General features: G+C 39.8%; 1 protein-coding gene across 3 annotated transcripts in view; it reads left to right on the forward strand.

Moving 5' to 3' along the window:
• The window catches only part of MCM8 (minichromosome maintenance 8 homologous recombination repair factor), a 40,009-nt gene that overhangs the window by 3,228 nt on the left and 14,180 nt on the right, over window positions 1-22,601 (forward strand). For 2 of the 3 annotated variants that reach the window (XM_075596003.1, XM_075596004.1), the window contains exons 2-10: window positions 2,747-2,931; window positions 3,511-3,603; window positions 4,442-4,524; window positions 7,130-7,276; window positions 13,274-13,377; window positions 13,454-13,652; window positions 15,396-15,481; window positions 20,578-20,729; window positions 21,755-21,953. In XM_075596003.1, the coding sequence (XP_075452118.1) occupies window positions 2,775-2,931; window positions 3,511-3,603; window positions 4,442-4,524; window positions 7,130-7,276; window positions 13,274-13,377; window positions 13,454-13,652; window positions 15,396-15,481; window positions 20,578-20,729; window positions 21,755-21,953 (1,220 nt within the window). In that variant the 5' untranslated portion in view covers window positions 2,747-2,774. The remainder of the gene's footprint in view (window positions 1-2,746; window positions 2,932-3,510; window positions 3,604-4,441; window positions 4,525-7,129; window positions 7,277-13,273; window positions 13,378-13,453; window positions 13,653-15,395; window positions 15,482-20,577; window positions 20,730-21,754; window positions 21,954-22,601) is intronic. The other variant, XM_075596005.1, reaches the window with a different exon arrangement.

Consider the following 22,601-nt stretch of genomic DNA (forward strand, 5'->3'; position numbering starts at 1 on the left):
GAAACACCGCAAGTGCTGCCGACAGCAGTGAACGCCTAATGCCGTGATTATACCAAAAGTCACGCGCAACGCCGCCTGAAAAATAAAACAAACCAATATGAATGCACACAAGTACCATACTGCAAAGCGTTTGTCATAAGCGATTTGAGATTTTGCTATTAACACACGACGGCCGCATCACGTGATGTGTACGGCCAATCACAGTGCATCATCAACCAACCAACCTGGACATGTCTCCCTGCAGTACAAATCTCTTTGGCATGTTCACATTTAGCACGGCGATGTCTCTACGATGATGTAACCGGATCGCTCTGCAGCTTTTGGTATAATTAAGCCTAAGGCTGCGGCCTGTGTGAATGCGTGTGCGCTGGTGCTCGAGCTCCTTGACGCAATGCTCTCGTTTTGCTCAGGCGATTTGTGTCCTGCTATTTGCGCGCTTAGGGTGCAAGTCAGGGGGTTGTGGCCATGACGTCACGTAGCTGGTTCGCCCTCATTGGTCGAACCGCTCACGTGACACGTAAGCGAGCGGTAGAATCAAATTTCTTTGACTGCACACAGCTGAGCACCGTGCGCTCACGCTGGATAAACACATTGTAGCAATGTGATTGACCGCAGTGCGCGTGCGTGCCCTCAGCGTCACCCTTGATGAGGCCTAGGGCTGCGGCCAGGGTGAATGAGAGCGCTCTTGAGCTCTGCACTCCATTATGCTTGTGGAATTTGTTGCTAGCCAGTTAAGCGTTTGGGAGGGGGGGGGAGGTGTCGGGGGGCGCGGCCATGATGTCACAGCTGGTTTGCCCTCATTGGGAGAACCGCTCATGTGACGCGCCAGCAACAAATGTACTTGTCTCTGCAAGCAGCTATGTGCTCATGGGCACGTGTGCCCGCTCAAGCTGGACAAACACATTGTAGCAATGTATTTGATCGCGTGCCCGCTCAGTGTCACCCTGGCTGCAGCCATTGTGCAGACGTGCTTCCCGACGGCCATTTTGAGGTTACGCACTTTGTCAAGGGATGTGCACGCAGCCTCTGCAGGTGCCTCTTCTACACGCAGAAAAATGAGGGCGTTAAGATTTTAACTGATTGGTTGTCAGGTGCCAACATGGGGAGCGGTGCAGCAGAGTCCAGGTAAGCGAAGTCTAACCAAGACTAAAATAGTGGTGTGTGTTGTACTATGGAGGATATAATAGCAGAGGGCTGGTAATGTGCTATAACATGATGTACTGTAACCGCAATACTATTTAAATTAGAAGTGAGTTTTGCTGTGAGAAACTGGACGTAGATGTTGAAGCAACCAGTATGTAATTAGCAGGACCATATTAGGGCCCTTTTATAGGCTGGGTTTGGCCTTGGGGCTGCTGGTTCAGGACCCCTGCCCTGTGGCCAAGATTCACTGAACTCTGTTAAACTTGAATTAATATTGCACATGGTAAAAAAAAATATACATGAATGCCTCTTTATTCACAAACCTTTTTATATTCTTAAAATCAGTGCAATAAAAGGTTAAAGTTAAATATTGTGAAAATACAGTGCATTTAACGCTTGAGATAAAAGGGAGCTAAAATCTCGCAAAAGGATTTCTTTGAAAAACCTGTGGCACAAATATTGAAACCCCTTTGCCTTGGACTAGCAATGAATTGCAATGCCTTCATGCACTAGAGGGGTCAATACAAAATAAACATAGAAATAAAACACAAAGTTTAACATCAATTTGTGCAAGTATTAATCTTTTAGTTGCCCAAGTGACGGCTAATAGGGCTACTAAGGGGCTAATAAACTATTCTCCAAATGTAATATGTATTTGTATTACCTATTCTAGATTGGCTAGTCTTATCTGGGCTGTGTATATAGTGGCCATTATATATTAGACCAGATCAGCCTGGGGGTAGGTGTTGGACATCAGTGATAGTTTTTGGTGGTAGTTCAATATCGCCAAGTGTGTTACTTGTTTGCGTTCCCATTTACGCGTTTTCTGATAAATGTAACTCAAATATTGCATTTGGAAAAAGGATTTTATTTCTTTCGTTTGTGTGATAATTCATTGATGAATTAGGCAATAAAAAGACCGTTCACATTATCTCACATTTTATGCAGTATTGGAGTTTAGTGAATCCAGCCCTCACCAGCTTGATTTTAGCAATCCTTTTCAAATCCAGGACAGCCCTGGTAGGTTTGGGACTATTGACAGGCTCTGTGGCAGAGGCCGCCTTATGATGGAGACACATCTGTGTTGCCAATTGTTTCTTAATCTCATGTCCATGTAAGAGAGTAAAATGGCTCAATATTTACTTTTAATGGTCTAGTCCCACATAGGATCATATTAAACTAATTGCAAACATGTTTAAGCGCAAGGTTTAAAAAAAAAAAAAAAGTTTCTCAATCCTTTTACGCACAAGGTGTTTCCATTTATATAATACAGTTTGTGGTACGCTGCATCAGTTCAGAATACTTCGTCAATTAGCGTTCCTTTAAAGCCAGATAAAACTGAAATGAATATTATTGACTGCCAGTTCTTTTGTACAGTTTGTCAGGACTGCAAGCAACGGCTTCATTGTATTTAGTTATTTTAGTCCGCGAGAATGTCGGGCGCATACATTGCAACAGAACATGTTCTGCATAAATAAAGTATATAATCTGTATAGATCACGAGCCTCAATTTCACATGTACTTGATAAAGGTTTCATAAAATGTGCTGCCCCACGGCAAAGCAACTCTTATATCCAACCTGTGTTTATTACTTTGCTTTCAGGTTCTCTGGTACCTTTTGACATTGTGAAATGAGTGAACACTGGAGAGGAGGATCTGGAGGATGGAGAGGTGGGGGAGGAAGCGGTCAGTACTCTGGAGGCTGGAGAGGTCGCCCCTGGAGAGGGCGAGGAGATGGAAGAGGGCAGGGTGGAAACTGGAATAGAGGTGCGAGAAGAGACCCTCCTTGTAAGTTTAACAGATCTCAGAAAATCCACACTGTATATTTGACCAATTACTATTGTATCACTGGTCGTTTTGCTCATAAAGGCCTGACCAGTGCCTTTTTATAAATATTCCCACTCCCTACCACACCGTACCACACCCATCAAGGTAAAACTGCATTTGTAACGGCTTCACTTAAGGCTTCAACTAACGAACTGTAACTGAGCACTCTTGGTGTGCCACTTTACAGATAAGCCTGGGGCAAGACGGTACAGGACCAGTTGACACACTTAAAGACCTCTATCTGAGTGTAGTTACTGGTTCTCCATTTGAAGCGCTTTTAGTGGCTGCTGGTTATGGTGTGACATTCATACAGTATGTCCTCCAAAAAATGCTTCATTCAGTTCATTGTCAGTCACCCTATTTACACTTCCAAAAACCTTTACTGTAGACTTTAAAAAAAGATGACCTGTTTTGTTTGCAAAGGGTTACATTATGTTTGACGCCGGTTAAGCAAATGAAAAAATATCGTCACATTTTGTGTAAACACAAATGAAAACGTTGTGTGTTTATAAATTGTTGGATTATTATTTTGTTTTGCAGGCTTTACAAGTGCTCCCCCTAAACCTCGATTAACCCAGACTACGTTGGATAAATACATTCCATTCAAGGGCTGGAAGCTTTATTTTTCTGAAGGTACAAAAGAAAGTGTAGAAGTGTGATATGTCAGCAGAGAGTACTCAATGACAGCAGTGATGGAGGAGCAATAGGAGAGGGCTACTGATGCAATCTGGCAGACCGTGACAAGAGGCCTCTTAAAATAGAAAATACTGGCCTTTCTTTCTTCCATTTCCAGTTTAATATCAATCATCCTCTACACCATGCTCTGTGTTTCATCTATCATTTTCATAACGACAAAGTATTATTCAATTTGTTGTCATGACTGCTACTGTCGGAAAAGTTATGGCAGCAGTACAATTTCTCCATTTTTTGTTTTTAACAAAATCTAGTGGGTTTGTTATCAATCTGATTACGTCATAATTTAACCATCTTTGTCCGTCTTGTACTCTAGCAGCATTGTTATTGGGTCTCTACTGTTCTGTACCGCTAATCAAGTGGGCCCCAGCTCTTCAGGGTGCATTCGTAATTGTATTTTCTGTACTCTGAATTTAATATCAACTTGAAAAGACACTGTCGCCATCCTGTCTGTAGTAACAATATGAGCCTATTTAAAAACACAGGTTACTAGCAACTTCTGTTTAACAGTGGCTGTACTTGAACTGCTACATCATAGTTGGCCAACCCAAGTCCTCAAGGGCCACCAACCGGTCAGGTTTTGAGAATACCCCTGCTTCAGCACAGGTGATTGGGCCACCTATGCTGAAGCAGGGATTTCATGAAAACCTGTTGGTGGCCCTTGAGGACTTGGGGTTGGCCACCCCTGTGCTAGACCATTACTAGAAAGTATTGTATGCTAGAAGCAGCGTGTGCATGCTGCGTTAGTCATGTAACTGAATTGTACGTTTTGAATTAGCTTACAGTGACTGCTCTCCATTTGTACTAAAGGTGAAAGCCTTTGAGAAGTTTTTCACCAGCCAAATAGAATTATATGATAAGGTAAGAGATCTCTACATTAGTCATATCTTTTAGAGAAATAATGCATTATGTTATGATTCCTAATGACAACCATTCTACATAAAAAAGTTGCCATATGCATTCTTCTTCCCTACTTTTCCTGAATCTACAAAAGTATTTGCAAAAGAAGCAGACTCCAAATAAATCAGTCATGTGTTTATTGACATACCTTACGATGTGTAAGAAATCCAATTCAATGATAATTATATTGTAATGTGTGAATCCGTTATCAGTACTGTGTCAATGTGTACAGTATATTGTCTGAGTTCTTTCTTTCATACATATTCTATCTGATTTGCAAATGTTCTTTCTTCAGTTGTTATATATCTGATTTTAACATTCAGTTACGTTGGAGAGTTATATTGAGGGTGCAACTGTCCTAAAAGGTGTCTATAGAGAAATCCTGTTTAGGCTGACACTTGAGTAATTATTGACAACTGTGGTTTTAGCTGAGAGAAGAGGCTTTGATGAAATCTCTGAGAATCTTCCAGTACATATGCCATATTTGGTTATTCTATGTATGGAGTTGTGGGCAGTTCATATGATATCACTTTGAAGCTGTGGGACCTAATTTGAAATAGAAATATATAGTAACAGCTGATTAAAGGAATATTGTCTGGATAAATATACGGCAGTTTTAGCTGAAGCAGTACAGACAAAACTGAGAGACAGGCAAAGAGGCACAGAATGATTGATTCCACCAGGATGTGAGGACATAGTGATTCCACCAGGATGTGAGGACATTGTGGAATCACTATGAGGAGAGAGAGATGGGTTAAAACCAAGATGGAGGAAACAGAAGTTTTATTATGATATTAAGAATGATCCCACACAGCAAGAATGATATGCAATCATCTTTGACAATATCCTAACCTATCTGGATGTCTTTGTCAATTTTTACTATTTTTTTTTTGTATGTTTGTATTGATCTTCAAAATAAACATTTCTTTTTGTGTGCAAAGACTAGAATGCGGGGTTCTGTTATGCTGGAGTAATTGTAAAGAAAAAAACAGGGCATTTAACACGATGCAAAAAAACAGAACTCAGGTATTGACTGTATTGTTATTGTATTGTACATTCATCTGCATATGTTCTTCACAAAGCGAGACTGCAAATATTTGTATTCAGTATTTTAACAATTGCGTTGGCTGAACAGACGTCCCAGCCGGCCGAAGCACCCACGTTGTCAGTTTCCATCTCGTACCTTCCAAAGTGAGGATTATAATTAGATTTACATGGAACACATCCAAATCAGCTGGTGGTAGATTCCAGACCACACCGCTCCCCTGTGATGGAGTTTTTAAATCTGTGCATATTGTTTGGGATACGTACGACATCCTTGAGCTTGGCACATTTTGTAACAGGTTTTTTTTTCTTCACATTTTTGGAATTTGGTCTGCTTATGTAAATTACCTTTCAACACATTTTCCGTTTGGATAGTGCTGTTCTGATTTCTTGAGTGGGTGTGTGAAGTATTGTTGCTGAAAACGGGCAGTGTGACATTTGGAATGTTTTTTCTTTGCTATTAATACACGGAAACAATGTTTATCTCAAGAAATGTGTTTGCAAGATTACTAATGGCAATTAAGCATGTCGGGGAGTTTATAATGGAACACTATGGAGGTCTTTAGCTGGAACATGTTTACTTAGAACTTTTTGTTCAAACAATTGTTCACATTCTCTTGATCTTATTCTTCACCTCTAGATTTTTTTATTATATATTTTATGAGCACTAGTGGTATACTATCCTATATATTTTCCATATTTTATATACACCTAATTCTTGGGTATTATAGGTAGTATTCCCTACGTACTCATTATTTCTGTTTATAATCACTTAGAGTACACTTTTAAGAGTAGTTTCTTTTAATATGTAGACCTGCATCAATATGCTAACGTAACTCCCACTTGCACCATGAATCCCACATCTTGTCGCAGACATACCCTGAAAATGGCACAACTTAGATTAATACATAGACGCTGCCTGTTGCAGGTATATTTCAGTGCGAGTTGCAACAGAATTTGCCCTTTGATACATAGAGCCTTGTGTATTCCAACGATATTTACATGTACTGAAGTTTTGTTTTGTTTTTTAAATATGTTTTAGCATTAACATTTACATTCACTATGCATACAACGAAGTGTTGTTGCTGCTGCTGTAGATTTGCTATGCAAGATATTCCCATCAAACAGAATGAGCGTACTGTGCTCTCCAAAGCTCAGATACAGCAGTATTTGGCTCTATTATGTTTTTGCATGTATTGATAAAGCCAACACATATATTACTACTGTGAAGCGCTATGTACACTAATGGCGCTATATAAATAAAGAAATACAATACAATATAATATAGACTTGTACATAAGCTTTGGAGACCACAACGGACGAATGGAACTATTAGACAATTTGTAGCTCAATGTGCTTCATTAATTGCTTTGTGGTCCCAAAAAATATGTTGTGTATTTCCCTTAAAAACCTTGTATTTTTATAGGGTGTTTAGTTTTAGTTGGGGGCTTTGCTGATTCATTTCTTGAAGACGTGTGTGTGTGTTGAATTCTAGAATAAATGAGCATGTTAATTTTCACAGGATGAAATTGAAAGAAAAGGAAGTATACTTGTGGATTACAAAGAACTCTTGAAGTATGATGAACTTATTGCATCAGTACCATTATCCACTGAGTTAAGAGAGATGCCGGAAAAAATATTGGATTGCATGGGGCTAGCCATACACCAGGTAAGCATGGTTACACCTTCCTCACATGTTCTAACCTTTTTGCATTGTGAAACACCTAGGCCAGGGCTCTTTAACTGGCCCATGAAGGAAGCCCTTAGACTTCCTGCTCCTCGTTGCTGTGCAATAAATTCACTTATGGGCTAAGGTAATGTAAATATATATGATACAGGTGTTATAAATGCTTGCAAAATGTTAACGTGTAATAATTTAGCAGAGATACTACTTTCCCACTTTTTTTTATTTGTAAATTATCGCACAATGTATAATTCTACATTCTTACCTACACTGGATAACTTTGGTGCTCCTCTTATAAATTTGTCACAATCCTGTTTGTGGGCCTAACGAAATGACCGCCTTCTCAGTTTCACTCAATCCTTCAGGCAGTGTAACTCAGCAGCTACAATGTATTCTTCTAGTATAAAGGTAACATTATCTATTGTTACAGTTTACAGCTCAAACTGCTGGGAACATTGGCAACAATTTATCACAAACAGGAAAGTGTTACAAATATCTTGCACTGCTGGGGAGGTGGCTAAAGCCTGCTATAGAAATGCAAGGATGCTCAGTATAATAAACTCATTAAAAATGGCATTAAGAGTTGAATTTAAAAAAAAAAGTCACTTATCTAATGCTGCAGATTTTTTTTTAATAAATCAGAAGATTTCACATGTTTTACTTCTTTATTAAGTCTTTAAAGTCATCTAAAATGACATTACAAATACTTGTGTGGGTCTTGTTGAGGAGACCTGGCCATGCGGTAAATGTATCTGTGTAATCAAAATAGAAAAATAACTAATATCCAACAAATACCGTTGCTCTATAGATGTCACAGTTCCAAATAAAAGCAAATACAGGCAACCATTTAATATCTTCCATGAAACTTCCTTCAAACGACAGTAGGAAGCAAACGCTGAAGTGTCTAATTGCTCTTTTCCTGGAACCAGGGTCACGAATGATGTATGAATAGTTCCAGTAAGCTCAACTCATGTCCTCCCTCTTCCAAAGCATGACAAGTCCTTAATGTCTTTCTTAATTTTATTGCTGGATTAGAAAACACAGGAACTTGTGGGTGTAGTGTAGGCAGAGAGTGCTTCTCTATGTGGGATGCTTCTATGGGGTTAGACTATGGTAAGAGAGAAAGGCCTTACCAGGGGTGGATGCAGACAGGTCTGTACTCACTGTGATCTAGGGTGGAAAAGGAAGTGAGGGGCAGGGGTCACACTAAAGGTTGAGTGGGACTGCACTAACTGTCAGCAAAAGACAGGGGAGAACATGGGAAAGTCCATTAACTGGGAGGACTGGAGAAGCTGCAGTAGCAGTTCACTGATTACGTGCTCAGAGGCAAGAAATGCAACATTGTTGCATGTTACACAGGCACAGTATGTGTGTGCAAACTCCATGCAGCTGAGAATAAAATCTGACAGGCAGAAGCTGCAAAGGAGAGAGGGGGGTGAGTCAGAAATGTAGTTCGTGTTCCATGACAGCTCTGCTTCAAATTTCTAATGCAAGAGAACATGCAATAGATCTTGTGTTCCTCAGGAGAGTGGGGACATAGTTTGGGTGGAAATTTTATAATGACCGCATCAGATTTAGATTTGAAACTGTAAGCCATCATGTGAGTTCAGATTTAGGGGCAGTATTCCTTTTGGAACTAAGATAGCTAGAATTGTTCAGTCTTAGCTATTAGACCAACACCAGCATCCTTTTTACAAATGCTATTTTACGTGAGGTTTCACAACCATAAAAGATACATTTGCAGACATAACCCACATTGCAATGTCTGGGTAGAATGTATTTTCTGCTTCGGGTACCCCCTGGTTCACAAGATACTTACTGTTGAAGATACCAGCATTACTTCCCGGTTTTTAGAGGGGATTTAATTGCAGTTTCCTATTAGCTCCTCTCCCCTTGATGAAGTGTGAAGCATCACACGAAACGCACGTCGGGGTGTGACGTCACTCGTGGGCGTCAGAGCGGGAGTCCTCGTGGAGCTGAGCAGCATCTGTTGGGAGCTATTTTGGTCCGGTTGAACACAGGAACATAAGGAGCACGGTTGTATGAATGTGTTTGTCTGCCACTGATGTTGCTTATCTCTTTGGGCACATCAGGAGCTTTTGACTGGGGATTGCAGTCACTTATACCCCCCAGGGCTGATTACTATGTATACACATGTTACCTGACGACTAGATCATTGCATACCTACCTACTTAGGCTCCTTACTGTTTAAGTGCTCACCTTGACCTACCCACGGAGCTTAATAGCTTTGGTAGCAACATTAGGGATACTACGATATATGTATTATAAATTAGAATTGATATTGTATCCCTACCTTATTTGTTGCTACCCCTCTCCCACCCGCTCCCCTACAGGGGTATTTTAACATCACATATTGTTTTATTTTTATGTCACTTGCTTTTCGGCATTATATATGGTTTATTAAACTTTTTTTATTTTTTGGATTTTATTAGTGGATGTCATTGTTATACTTTAGGCCATTAGACATTCTCTGTGGACATACAGTATATGGTCCTTTTATGGATTATGTTTATTTTCTTTCAGACATTAGTCTTTCAGTGGATATTGTATCCTTTAGCATTCATTTCATTTAATCTGGGACTTTAAGTCCATACTGAGGATATTTATATCTTTTAGTTATTTAATTTGTTTCTGCCTTGAGTGCAATTAATAGGGGACTTCAGTGACCTCTGTCACTTTTTTTTGTTATATTATTGCCTTTTCCCCGTGCACCATGTTTTCTTTACACTATTTGATATTATGGTTTGAGCAACGCCCCCTTCTCTTGCTTTTCACAGCTTCCTATTAGCCTCAGACTTGGCAGCCATTTTATTTTTCTGTGGGGCAGATTTAAACACGGTAACTTCACGGGTATCTCGGGAACAAAGGGGTGCGAGGAGCTGAAAATCATGGCGTTTGGCTCAAGGGGACCCCTGGTTTCCAACCTGTAAAAAAAAAAATAATAATAAAGTAAGCAAATAAGTGTAACTGCGCCTTTAAAGGGATTTGAGTAACACATAGCAATAACCTTTCTATCCGAGCAGCAGCCGTACCCGTTGGCAATACAATGCTGCTGGAGCACCTGGCTACTGCATCAGAACATTACGTAGTATTCCACTGTAGGCATACTGCACCATTACCGCAGAAAGTAAAGTAACTTTATATTAAGAATCATATTGCAGGCTTTTAAGGCAGAAACCCAATTTCCTGTCAATTTAAAATTGTATCTATTTATACACTCCCCGAAATATTACTTTTTTTGGTAATCGTTTTATTACAGATTAAGCGTTTAATGACCCCTCGGTCTGACTATGACCTAGTCTATGGTGAGCGGGAGTGCACCGCGCGTCATGTCTCCCACCCGCTTACCTCTCTGGCGATTTGATGGACTGCATTCAAAGCGCTAATGCGGGCGATGGTGAGGCGTGTCGAGGGAGGGGCAGCGACGTCACGGAGCTGGTTCGCCCTCGTTGGGCGAACCGCTTACGTGACCCAGCCGTCGCGCGGCAAAGACAATTTGTCTCGCCGCGCATTTGTCACCTCGGCGCTCACGTGCACACTATGCACATGCGCATAGGCCGCCATTGGTTTTCGATCCGAACCGCTATGGACGCAGCCTAACGCTTTATTCACACGATTTAAAAATAGTATGTTCTCTTTGTCCCTCCTTTGCCAGTACAAATGTATGGGAAATAAGCTCCCCCCAGTCAGAGGTAGGACAAAAGATTTAAACGGAACAGGATCCATCAGCCCCTATAAGGCCTCGGCCAGGGTGGGGCTGAGCGGGCGCTCAAGCTGGCCGCTATGAAACACATTGCGGCAATGTGTGTGGACAGCGTGAGCACACGCCTGCGCCCGCTCGGCGCTTACAGCAAGCAGATTTTTTATTTTGCTGCTCGCAAGCGCGTCACGTGAGCGGTTCACCCATTGAGGGCGAACCAGCTCCGTGACGTGGTGGCCGCGCCCCCAGGCGAGCGCGCTCCTAGCTTGGCCGAGCAGGTCGCAGCGCACAAGCGCCAGCGCGCCCGTTCCCTGCCTGGCCGCAGCCTAAGGCTCCTCACAGCAGTTATTATTGCTCTACTGGTCAAGGGGGCAGGTTTTCTCCTCACAGGGTTTATTTTTATGGTACAGGGTGCCTTTGTGCTTCTCTGTTGCCGGACCAATGGGCAGATTTGCCCTACGTTCCTTAATGTAGTAGTGGTACATATTTTGGCAGTGGCAAGCAAGCCGGTGGTTCTAGACATTGTGCTAAAATGCCCCTGTCTGTTTCATTTGTAGTAATGCAGAGTAAACATTTAATAATAAAACGAACCAGAAATAAATCAAATGTGTTTGCAGAAATCAGTATCACAAATGGGCATGTCACAAAGTGAGGGGTGGGGGGGGAAAGGAAAAGGGGAAAAAACATGAAACACAAGGAATATACACAAAAAACGGAGAACGGCAAGCATGCTAGGGGGGCGCCCTTTTCCTTTCCCCCCCGCCCCCCCCCCCCCCCACCCATCACTTTGTGACATGCCCATTTGTGATACTGGTTTTTGCAAACACATTTGATTTATTTCTGGTTCGTTTTATTATTAAATGTTTATTCTGCATTACAACTGTTTTCATCATTTAGCTATTAGACAGTGAGTGCTGGTACTTACGTAGATTTGTTAGTACTATACAGGGGAATAAGGGTCCCCTTTTGTTCCGTGCACCCTGCCATTGCATATATTTAACACTATCAGAGTGCTGTCTATCGTCCCCCTTTACCCTTTCATTTGTAGTATTCAGAGGCAAGATTTGTCCCCTTGCTAATCTGATGAGCATCTCGCTGCTGTCCTTTGGACGTTTCTCCAGTTTGAGGAGCGAGTGTCATGTATTGTTTTTTTTTTTATAACAGTACACATTTGTGGCAACTAATATTCTAAGTTATGCCTTCAATGATATACAAGATCCATATGATCTATTTAGATCCTCTGAGTTCTTATGTTACCTAATTTTGAGCAGGATTTGCTCTGCTCTTATTTTCAATGGTGTGTCTGTTTCAGAAGCAGGCAAGTGCCTTTTTCTGTTCTGACCTTGGGCGTAGTTCCCTTCTGTCGCATAAGATTCAACTGTGTGGGATAATTGGTCAACTAGTCTCTCTCTGAGTTACTACTGAGCCTTCATTCTGCCAGTGACTTTGGCAATGAGCCCTGCTTAAGCCACTATCTCTGTGTGCCCAGAGCGTTGGGCTTGGACGTGGGCTCAGAGCTATGTAGTCTGTTTTCTCCAACCACGAGAGAGATATTGTGTTAGTATAGGCTCAGACATTTGTACCTGCATAATAGGAACAGAAAGAGGGGACTATTCATACTGTTCATTTTCTTTTCTTCTAGTCCCTCCATGCCAGCACATCTCTCTTTCAGGAGGAGAGCAGGGGCTGATGTATCCTGATTTCTTTAAAGCTGCAGTTCAAGCAATATCCTACATGTGTGTTTATTTTTTGTATTTTTTTTTAATAATAAATCAGTTCTGTACTATGAGAAAATACTTTTAGCATTTTTTTGTTGTGGAAAAAAATAAACAATTTTTAAAGACATTTTTCATTTATTCTAATGTAACAAGCATGTTTGTTTTTATAGCAACCATTTACAAAGTCACATCCCCTTCCTCTTCTGAAATAGGCTCTGGCACAACCCTTTTTGAGCCCTGCCCCCTCTCTAGCAGTGCACCAATTGTATCTAGTGACTGCCTGGTCACATGATCTTCCACACAGAACTTTGCATCTTTGGTCCTCTTCTGCTGCACTGACAGCCATTTAGTGAACCCCCGAGTTGAATCTTCGTCGATCAATCGGGAACTTACCTACTTACTTATGATTGTGTGGATTGTATTGATGCTCATATTGAATGGAAGAGGAAAAAATATGTTTTAAAAACCGGTTGCTTTAAAATGTTTGCCCCCTCCCCCCCACTTAACGGTAAGAACAATTCCCCCTTTTGTTTTTTGATTCAGGTATTAACAAAAGATCTTGAAAGACATGCAGCCGAATTACAGAGTCAGGAGGGTCTTCCAACAGAAGAAGCTCCCATTGTTAATGTACCATACATTCATGCAAGGTAATGAAATTGTTTTAAATCATGTTTCATATTCACTAGGAACATTCTTTGTAGTAATTTCTGACTCTTTTTCTAGGATATACAATTATGACCCGCTGACGGCTCTAAAGAATGTCAGAGCCAATTTCTATGGCAAATATGTTGCTCTGCGTGGCACTGTTGTTCGAGTCAGTAATGTTAAGCCGTTGTGCACCAAAATGGCCTTTTCATGTAACACCTGTGGCGATGTCCAGAGTCTTCCTCTTCCTGATGGAAAATATACTGTACCAACAAAGGTAACTACCATGCTTTAATTAATGTGCAATTCCACATAGCAATATATAGTACTGTATATTGTAATTGTGGTAAAGCTGAAGCGCTCTGCCATGTGAAATTCTCTGTTCAATAGCTGTGCATATTAAAGCTCCAAAGCCAAGCTGCATAAAGCTCAATAATGTATCTCCTGTAATATGCAGCTACAAAGCCCTGAAGGCCCATTAATAAATATGTGCCATTAATAAATATGTCCTAAATAGTACAGAAAATGTTGCATCAGCAGTTCCAACGTTGTAGAGATCTGGGTGGAGGAATAAAGCCATTTTAGGCAATCATAATGGAGGCCAATTCTAGGGGTGACTTAAAAGTGGTTTGTCACTGTTTTCCCAAAATGGGACGTTAGTGATTAAGATTGAAAAGGTTTACAAAATTGTTTATTTTCCATTCTAACTCCTGAGAAGGTACATTTTCCTGCGTTTTCCTTTCTCTCCATTATACCCACCCACATTTGAGCACCAGTGACCTCGCTGTGGGTAGACTGTGCTTGGAAGAAAGGGAAAGATAAATCGGGGGATAGTATCTATGGTGATTGTATTTTAAATGTCAGAGCTTTTTTTTTTACATTTTCTAAATGTTAATACAGCAGTGTGTGTGTGTGTGTGTGTGTGTGTGTGTGTGTGTGTGTGTGTGTGTGTGTGTGTGTGTGTGTGTGTGTGTGTGTGTGTGTGTGTGTGTGTGTGTGTGTGTGTGTGTGTGTGTGTGTGTGTGTGTGTGTTAAGCAAAAGAGTGTTTTATATTATGTAATGCAGCAAATGTACTTTTATAGTTAAAATCACTGGAGGAGTAGCTTAGTGGTAATGTCACTCGCTGCCTTTAATGCCGGGGGAGCTGGGTTAGAATTGCAGTGTGTGTGTGTGTGTGTGTGTGTGTGTGTGTGTGCGTGTTAGTGGTAATGTCACTCGCTGCCTTTAATGCCGGGGGAGCTGGGTTAGAATAGCAGTGTGTGTGTGTGTGTGTGTGTGTGTGTGTGTGTTACAGTGTGTGTGTGTGTGTGTGTTACAGTGTGTGTGTGTGTGTGTGTGTGTGTGTGTGTGTGTGTGTTAGTGGTAATGTCACTCGCTGCCTTTAATGCCGGGGGAGCTGGGTTAGAATAGCAGTGTGTGTGTGTGTGTGTGTTAGTGGTAATGTCACTCGCTGCCTTTAATGCCGGGGGAGCTGGGTTAGAATAGCAGTGTGTGTGTGTGTGTGTGTGTGTGTGTGTGTGTGTGTGTGTGTGTGTGTGTGTTAGTGGTAATGTCACTCGCTGCCTTTAATGCCGGGGGAGCTGAGTTAGAATAGCAGTGTCGGCTCCGTGTGACCTTGGACTAGTCTCAGACACCAAAATTCGATTTTAGGCTGCACAGGGAGGAACTCTTTATGCCTCAAAACTCTCTGTACAGCGCGGCATATGCTAATAGCCAGGCTTTTTTTGTGACGGTACGGCGTACCACCACTTTTTTTTCCCCCTCGGTGTCACTTAGCTTCACTTTCTGCTCTTTGTCTCCGGCATCTTCTCCTTCTAACAATGCATCAAATGACGCCGGGACATCACACGGCGCTGCGTGGCCATGCCAACGTGGTACCGTGAGGTCACGCGGCGCTGCGTTGCATGACAACGCAATGTCGCATGATGCCGCTGAAAGAGGCACCTGTTTGCTTACAAAAAAAGCACTCCTAATAGCACTGTATAAGAATAAAATAACACCAAGGCTTTGTTGTTTTAGTGTCCTGTACCAGAATGTCGGGGGCGTTCATTCACTGCAAACAGAAGTTCTCCTTTAACAGTAACTGTGGACTGGCAGTCTATCAAGTAAGTAGGATAGGGATTTCATAATCCTTCAAAACAATTTGCATCTATATCTGTGTATGCATAATTATCGTGTGTGTGCGTATATAATTCCAATCTACTACTGATACAGAAGTATCCCTATTAAATAGCACACACAGAAACGACCCCCCCAGTGTACATGCTAAAATATAGCTTTTCACATGCTGATAAAACCATCTCTAAAAGTAGCAACGAGAAATTAAAAAAATCTAATTAAACTAATATTGTTCTAAGAGCTATCACCTCATAGACTGATTGTAAATGTTAAATGCTATGCACTAAAGATGTTACCAGAAATAATTGGTAAGGATATCTTTTTTTACTAGCACCATCATCTCAATAGACACCTTATGGTGTATATATAGAATCTAGACAAATGATGAATACAATTCCCCAGTGTGAATAAACACTAAATGAACTACTAAGCTGCATGTATAGAGGGAAAGAAGGAAGAAATTGTGAATCAAATGGTGTGTAAAAGTAGAGAAGAAGCTGTGTGATCTGTGAATAGTGGAAGGTGATGCACTAATATGAATACATCTCAGACAAGTGCTGTCATTCCCTAATGTGAACTGAAGCTTCCTTTTTAGTGAAGGGAGGTAAATAAGCTGTGAACTCAGATACTCCTATGATACTGCAGTTTATGGTATCTAAGTAACTTGCTACTGTTGTAAGCAGCCATCTGTTTGCTGTTTTTGTTACTTCTGCACTAGGTAGTGCACATGACATCAAAATAATGACGTCGGTAATACCCGACGCGCGTTTCACTCAACCGAGCTTCTTTGGGAGTGTTTGCATTTTGTATATATACTCTATTTATTTTACTAGCACCTTTATCTCAATAGATACTTCAGATATCCTTACCAATTATTCCTGGGAACATCTTTAGTACATAGCACTTTACATACATTACAATATTATTTTAATTAGGCTTTTTTTACTTTGCTGTTTTTTTTAGATCATTTTTCATAATATGCTGATAAAATTATATTTTAGCATGTGCACTGGAGGGGGTCATTTGTTTGAGTGCTATTTAGTAGGGGTACTTTTGTATCAGTAGTAGATTGGTGTTATATAATTATCTGTGATGGCACCCTGGGCACTCACAACTATCTGAATGTTTCACTCGTATAGCTGAGCAGGGGAACCTTTCGTAACAGGTGTGTGTGTGTGTGTGTGTGTGTGTGTGTGTGTATGTGTGTATGTGTGTCTGTACTCCATCTATTCTGCTTGCATTTTGTATTGTTATACACATCTTCTTTCTGACGTCTGCTACAGATCAAAGACCTTGCTATAAAGATACTAGAACAAAAGGACCAGTAGGCATCTTATTTTACTTTGTGCATCCTATAAAGCAGCTTCATTTATATTCTATTTATATAGATTGGGGCTTCTCCATTATGCGCAAATAGCCATTTTGTGAATATCATGAAAGTAAAGTCTATAATTTCCATTCTAGATAAATCGTGGTGTGAAATATGACAAAATAATCCACTTCATGCAATTAAAATGTAAAGCTTGTTTTCAGTGCACCTGCACACACAGGCTATTTTATGCATTATGCTATGCATGTATTCATTCATCCAGGTGCTTTTTCTATTCATTCAAAAGCAACATTATATGAAATAATCACTCAGGAGTGGGTGCTTATTGTAAACCATTGTTCATCAACAATATAATTTAGTTTTTTGTATTTTATGTCAATAAGAAAGGTGGGGTCTTTACAGAAAACTAGCAATGTAGCATGCCCCACTGTAAAGCACTAAAGTCCAGATCCACAAAGCTCTGTTAAGTCACTTACTGTGACTGTCACTTAACGTCACGTCACATGAAGAGTAATGCTGTATGCAAAAAGAACAATGACATAACATTTCTCTCATAAAGAGCATTATGTTATCTATAATGGCCGTTTGTGATGAGATGCAAATGAGATGTTACCATGATATGGTATATGCACATTAATGGTAAAGCAGGACATTAACGCTACATTAGTTGGGTCATAGCTAAACCTGGCGTTACATCCAACCTGACCATATAGAAGCTCGATTTCAGGGTCTGCATATGAGTAACACCATAGTTAGGTATGATTTTAATTAACCCTTATTTCCCTCTATTCTCCGAACTTGAGATAAAGACCTATTTCGGGGTCTGAATCGCAGTAATGCTAAGGCATACTTAATGTCACATTATTTGAAGATAACACAATGTTATGCTACAATAACATGATATTAAGCCTAAAGTTGTAGAGGATGTAGATAGAGCACAGCCAGGGAAATCCTCCTTTTGGTATCCAGAGAAGGGAAAAAAATAGCCAGGCAACTCCAAACCCATACTGTGGACACTCCATCTTCATCTGGATACTCATTCGCCAATTTTCTACAGACAGAACCAGGTCTGATTGTTGAGCACTACACTCACTCTACTATGATATTAAGCCTAGGCTAATAAAATGTAGAACGGCAGTTGGTTTTTCAAGTATTAGTTTTGTGGCTATGTGTTAACCTGAGGGAAAATAACGCCTGTTTCTTTTGTATATAGCGTGATGTTATGAGCCCTGATTTAACAGGGCTTTGGGGATCTAGTCCTGCAGGCTCCACCACTGTATTATACTGCAATGTCCTTTATTCTTCATGGTATATATATTTAAAAAATATATATATTTTTCATGTGCTCAGCATTCCTTTCAATCTACTCTACCTCCTACCTGTTTAAAGTACAGGAAACTGTTGTATGTGCAGAACTCAGTATTCATCCACTAGTCCATGAAATCTATTTACTTTTTCGAGGAAAGACTTATTTTCCTGCTGGTAGTATGCATGATGCATATAAAGTTTGGCATAGATCTGGTTTGGTTTCTATATATGATTTCATAAACAAACTTAACTATGGTATCCCAACTTTCAGCGTCATCAGGGAGAAATTTGTTTTGTCTAACAAACATTTTTAACATGTACACTACTTGCAATGTAGACCTTATAGACCTCAATACTTATACTCTCAATATTTTATCTACAACTCCTAACTTTTTCCAAGATTCCAAATTAGACAAAATACTTGGGGGCTCAGTTAATAATGTTTTTTTTTTTCTATGTCTTTAGTTACATATTTGTTTAAGAAGTATAGAGAAATTGTCAATTGGAAGGATTTTCTAAACAGATGGAGTATACATGATATTTTTGAGATATCCCAGATAGTGAGCCTCTGTTTACAGTTCTAATAATGTTAAGATATGCATCCTCTGAAATAATTTAGAAGAATTACAATTTAAATTCCTTCATAGGCATTTGTCTCTCTACAGTAAGTTCAATCCAAATTCACGTAGCAGCTGTCTAAAATGTAAGCATTCTAAAGCACACCTTATACAGATGCAGCGGCCGTTATTCGAACAAATCACGGCGCCGTTTTCGTGTGCGCTGCTGTACTCCACGCTGCATTAACGCCGCCAATCGCCCAAGGCACACGTGTTTATTGCGATTGCTTTGTTTGAATTTCATGTATTGTGTGCAATTAAATGCAATGAAATGAATGAATTGGAATGTATACAGTACTGTGCTACTGTATCAATTTCAGGTGTTTAAAAGCCAGAACACTAAAATGCAATTTTCTGCACTCGCCTGCACCCGCGTCTTAAGGCGGTATGGTTGGAAGAAATCCCGCGCCATGACATGGGTATTCCGAGGTATACACAGCGTTTAGTGTTTCAATAATGGCCGCTGCATCTGTATATTGCATATGGCACTGTAGGGAAAAAATGTTTTGGAATAAAGTAATAGGGTTTATCAATAGACTTCCAACAGACATACCAATTCTAGGGGGACACATCTACAGTACATATACAGCTCAACCCCCTTATAACGCTGTGCTTGGGGTCCAAAGAATCACATCGCGTTATAAGAGGATCGCGTTAGAACTAATATACAATTGTATGCATTGTACAATAAAGTATTTAAGATCCCACTAATTGTGTTGTAAAATATTCATAAATATGAAAATTGGGAGCCATGCTTGCATCGTGTTATAAGCGGATTCGCGTTGTAATGGATCACGTTATAACGGGGTTGAGGTGTATATGGTCAAATAATTATCAAACTAATAGCAAGCTAATAGATTTGATTCCCCTTATGGCAATGAAAGCTTGGATGACAAATTGGCTGAACCACCCACTGTTAACTCCAAACAAAAGATCATTGAGTTGGTCATGTCCACAGAAAGGATTGATGCGTATTTAGACAAGGATGTTAGGAGTAGGACATTTTTACAGAAATAGATAGCTTTTATTTTGACATTGCCTAGAGATTATATTTTAAAACCATACAAACACAAAAAATAATTCTTAGAGGCAGGACTAAGACATCAATAGTAACATTTACCAAACTCTGCCCTCGCCCACTTTACCTGCTCTTTCAAGTTGTGAAATATGTGATCGTTATTTAGGTTGTTAAAATGTAGCTAATAAAAATGGATGCATGGTAAACACACACGAATTGTGAACTAAATCAGAGTATATACAAGAAGGAAAACAAGAAATAAGACTCTAACCCGCCAGTATGCTGCATAAAATGTTTATTCTGCCCTTTTAATTTCTCTTGGACATTTGGTTTGATAGAGATTAAATGTTTTTGCTCTTGTGTATTGTTACATTTTTGATTGTTCGATGCATTACTGAGTCTACTGGTATGTATGTACTCTAATCATCATGTTATGCATTTAATAAAAACATTTACTAAACCAAAAAAAGGTGTACATATAAGTGAATATTTTACCAAATATCAGAAAAGTTAATCCAGTGTCACTTTATCAAGTGTCACTTTTTGACTTTGGGATTTCTACTTTGTTTCTTCACATTTACTTTCTATATGCTTTGCTCACAAAGCAGTATTTTTGGCATATTTTTCAAGGACGTCACCATGAATGACATTAGTTTTTTTTTTGCGAGAGGATTCAGCAGGTAGGTCTCGTACAATAATGTTGAACATTCTGGCTTCCTGAAACTAATTGTCTGTAAAACTCCATGTAATACAATTTTATTATCATACAGCGTATGACAACATGGTCTATTTATTTGTCTGTTATAACAGAGTCCAGGAGCTAATGTTGGAGGATCAGCGAGAAGCGGGTAGAATACCAAGAACAATAGAGTGTGAACTGAATCAGGATCTGGTTGATAGTTGTGTCCCTGGAGATATGGTGACTGTAACGGGAATTATTAAAGTGTCTAATACTAGAGACGGTATGTACTTTTGTTCTATTTTACAATGGAGGGTCAAGTCTGTACGTTCTTCCTACCAACCAATTAGATTGTAAGCTCTTCGGAGCAGGGACTCCTTTTCCTAAATGTTACTTTTCTGTCTGAAGCGCTTCTTCCCTTTGCGTTATTTGTATTATTTGTTATTTATATGATTGTCACGTGTATTACTACTGTGAAGCGCTATGTACATAAATGGCGCTATATACCTACATACCGTACATACAATGCAAATGCTTTCTTCCTGCTTAATAAGATATTCTATTTGATCTCATGCATTCTAGCTGCAGTTTTAGATATATCTTTGCTATTGTGGAGAGAACACAGTCACATTAACATTAAGAAACGATCATATAAATCAAAACTTTCTACATCTTTTGTGACCAGTTCTGAATATAAGCAAAAGTTTGAGGATGTCATGAAAATCTATCCTTTGGGCATATTGTGTCTCCAATATTTAAATTAAATTGTTGCATATTGCGTGCCAGTTTACTGTTTTTATATATATATATATCAATGCGTTTATGTTTTAAAATATAGATTATGCACTTACAATAATGCAGTTAAAATGGGCTGATACACTTAAAGTGTGAATGAGGAATCACACGCCCCACCGGCCCGTTTTGTTTTAAGGTGAATTAGTAGAGCGTCAGTACACTCTGCAGCAGTGACCCCTAACAGGGGGTTCAGGAACCCATAAGAGATTGTGAGGTGTCTCCAAGGGGTTCGCCAAAAAGAATATGTAATGGTGAATACTGGGCAGTATAGTGGGTTCCTGGGCTCGTGTGGGGACTGCACACTTAGGCCCCAAATTGCACCTTGGCGTGGGTGCTATAGCTGTCAATAACAGCAGCAGCTTCCAAAGTTTCTCCCCACAATGCTTTGCGACCACTGTGCAAGGAAAAAATAGGCGATTTAAAGTGTTTTTAATCTTCACATTAATAAAACTAGAGTTTCGATTTTTAGAAAATAAAAGGTATCCACACTTTCGATTGTATCTTCTCTTCCAGGAAGTTTTAAAAATAAAAACAATAAATGCATGTTCCTGTTGTACATCGAGGCAAACTCTGTCAGTAACAGCAAAGGTCAAAAAAGCAAAAATACAGAAGATGGTGCTAGCCATGGTGTATCTATGGATTTCTCTCTGAAAGATCTCTATGCTGTCCAGGAAATACAAGCTGAAGAATATCTGTTCAAATTGATAGTCAAGTGAGTATGCTTTTAATATTATTGTAGCTTATCTTTGTGCTTACATTTTAATTACCTGATAGAGAAATCTAACAGGTGGTTTGTGAGAGAATTCCTATTGTTAACTGTTTTGATAAAAGATTTTCAAGCATTAAAATCAAATGTCAACACTACAGTATATAAAGCTTGCATATTGATTCAATGTGTACAAGTAATCGCTACTATAAGTAGCGAAGCAGAGCAAAGAAAAATCATATAGATTGTGTCTCTCTGATATTAGACAATTATGAATTTTAGCTAAACCCTCTGTCTTTATTACCAATATACAGCTGAACCCCGTAATAACGCGGTGCTTGGGGTCCACATAAAGAGACCGCGTTATAACCGGGCTCGTGAAATGGCCGCCATGATCAGCGAGGACCGCAGAGGAGGGTCACATGACCTTCTCTGACCAATAACAGCCCAACAGCGAATGCATTTTATATAATACACATGCAGAAATCGAACCCATGACCCTTCATATGTTAGTACCAATTATTTCGCTGCTACACCACAGGGTTGGTGTGATGAATCTGACTCTATAAACACACTTAACATCTACTGCACAATGCATTCCAATAGATGTTAAGTTTGTTTATAGAGTCAGATTCATCACACTAACCCTGTGGT

This window comes from Ascaphus truei, chromosome 4 (assembly GCF_040206685.1).
Source record: "Ascaphus truei isolate aAscTru1 chromosome 4, aAscTru1.hap1, whole genome shotgun sequence".
In the NCBI taxonomy this organism is placed as follows: Eukaryota; Metazoa; Chordata; class Amphibia; order Anura; family Ascaphidae; genus Ascaphus; species Ascaphus truei.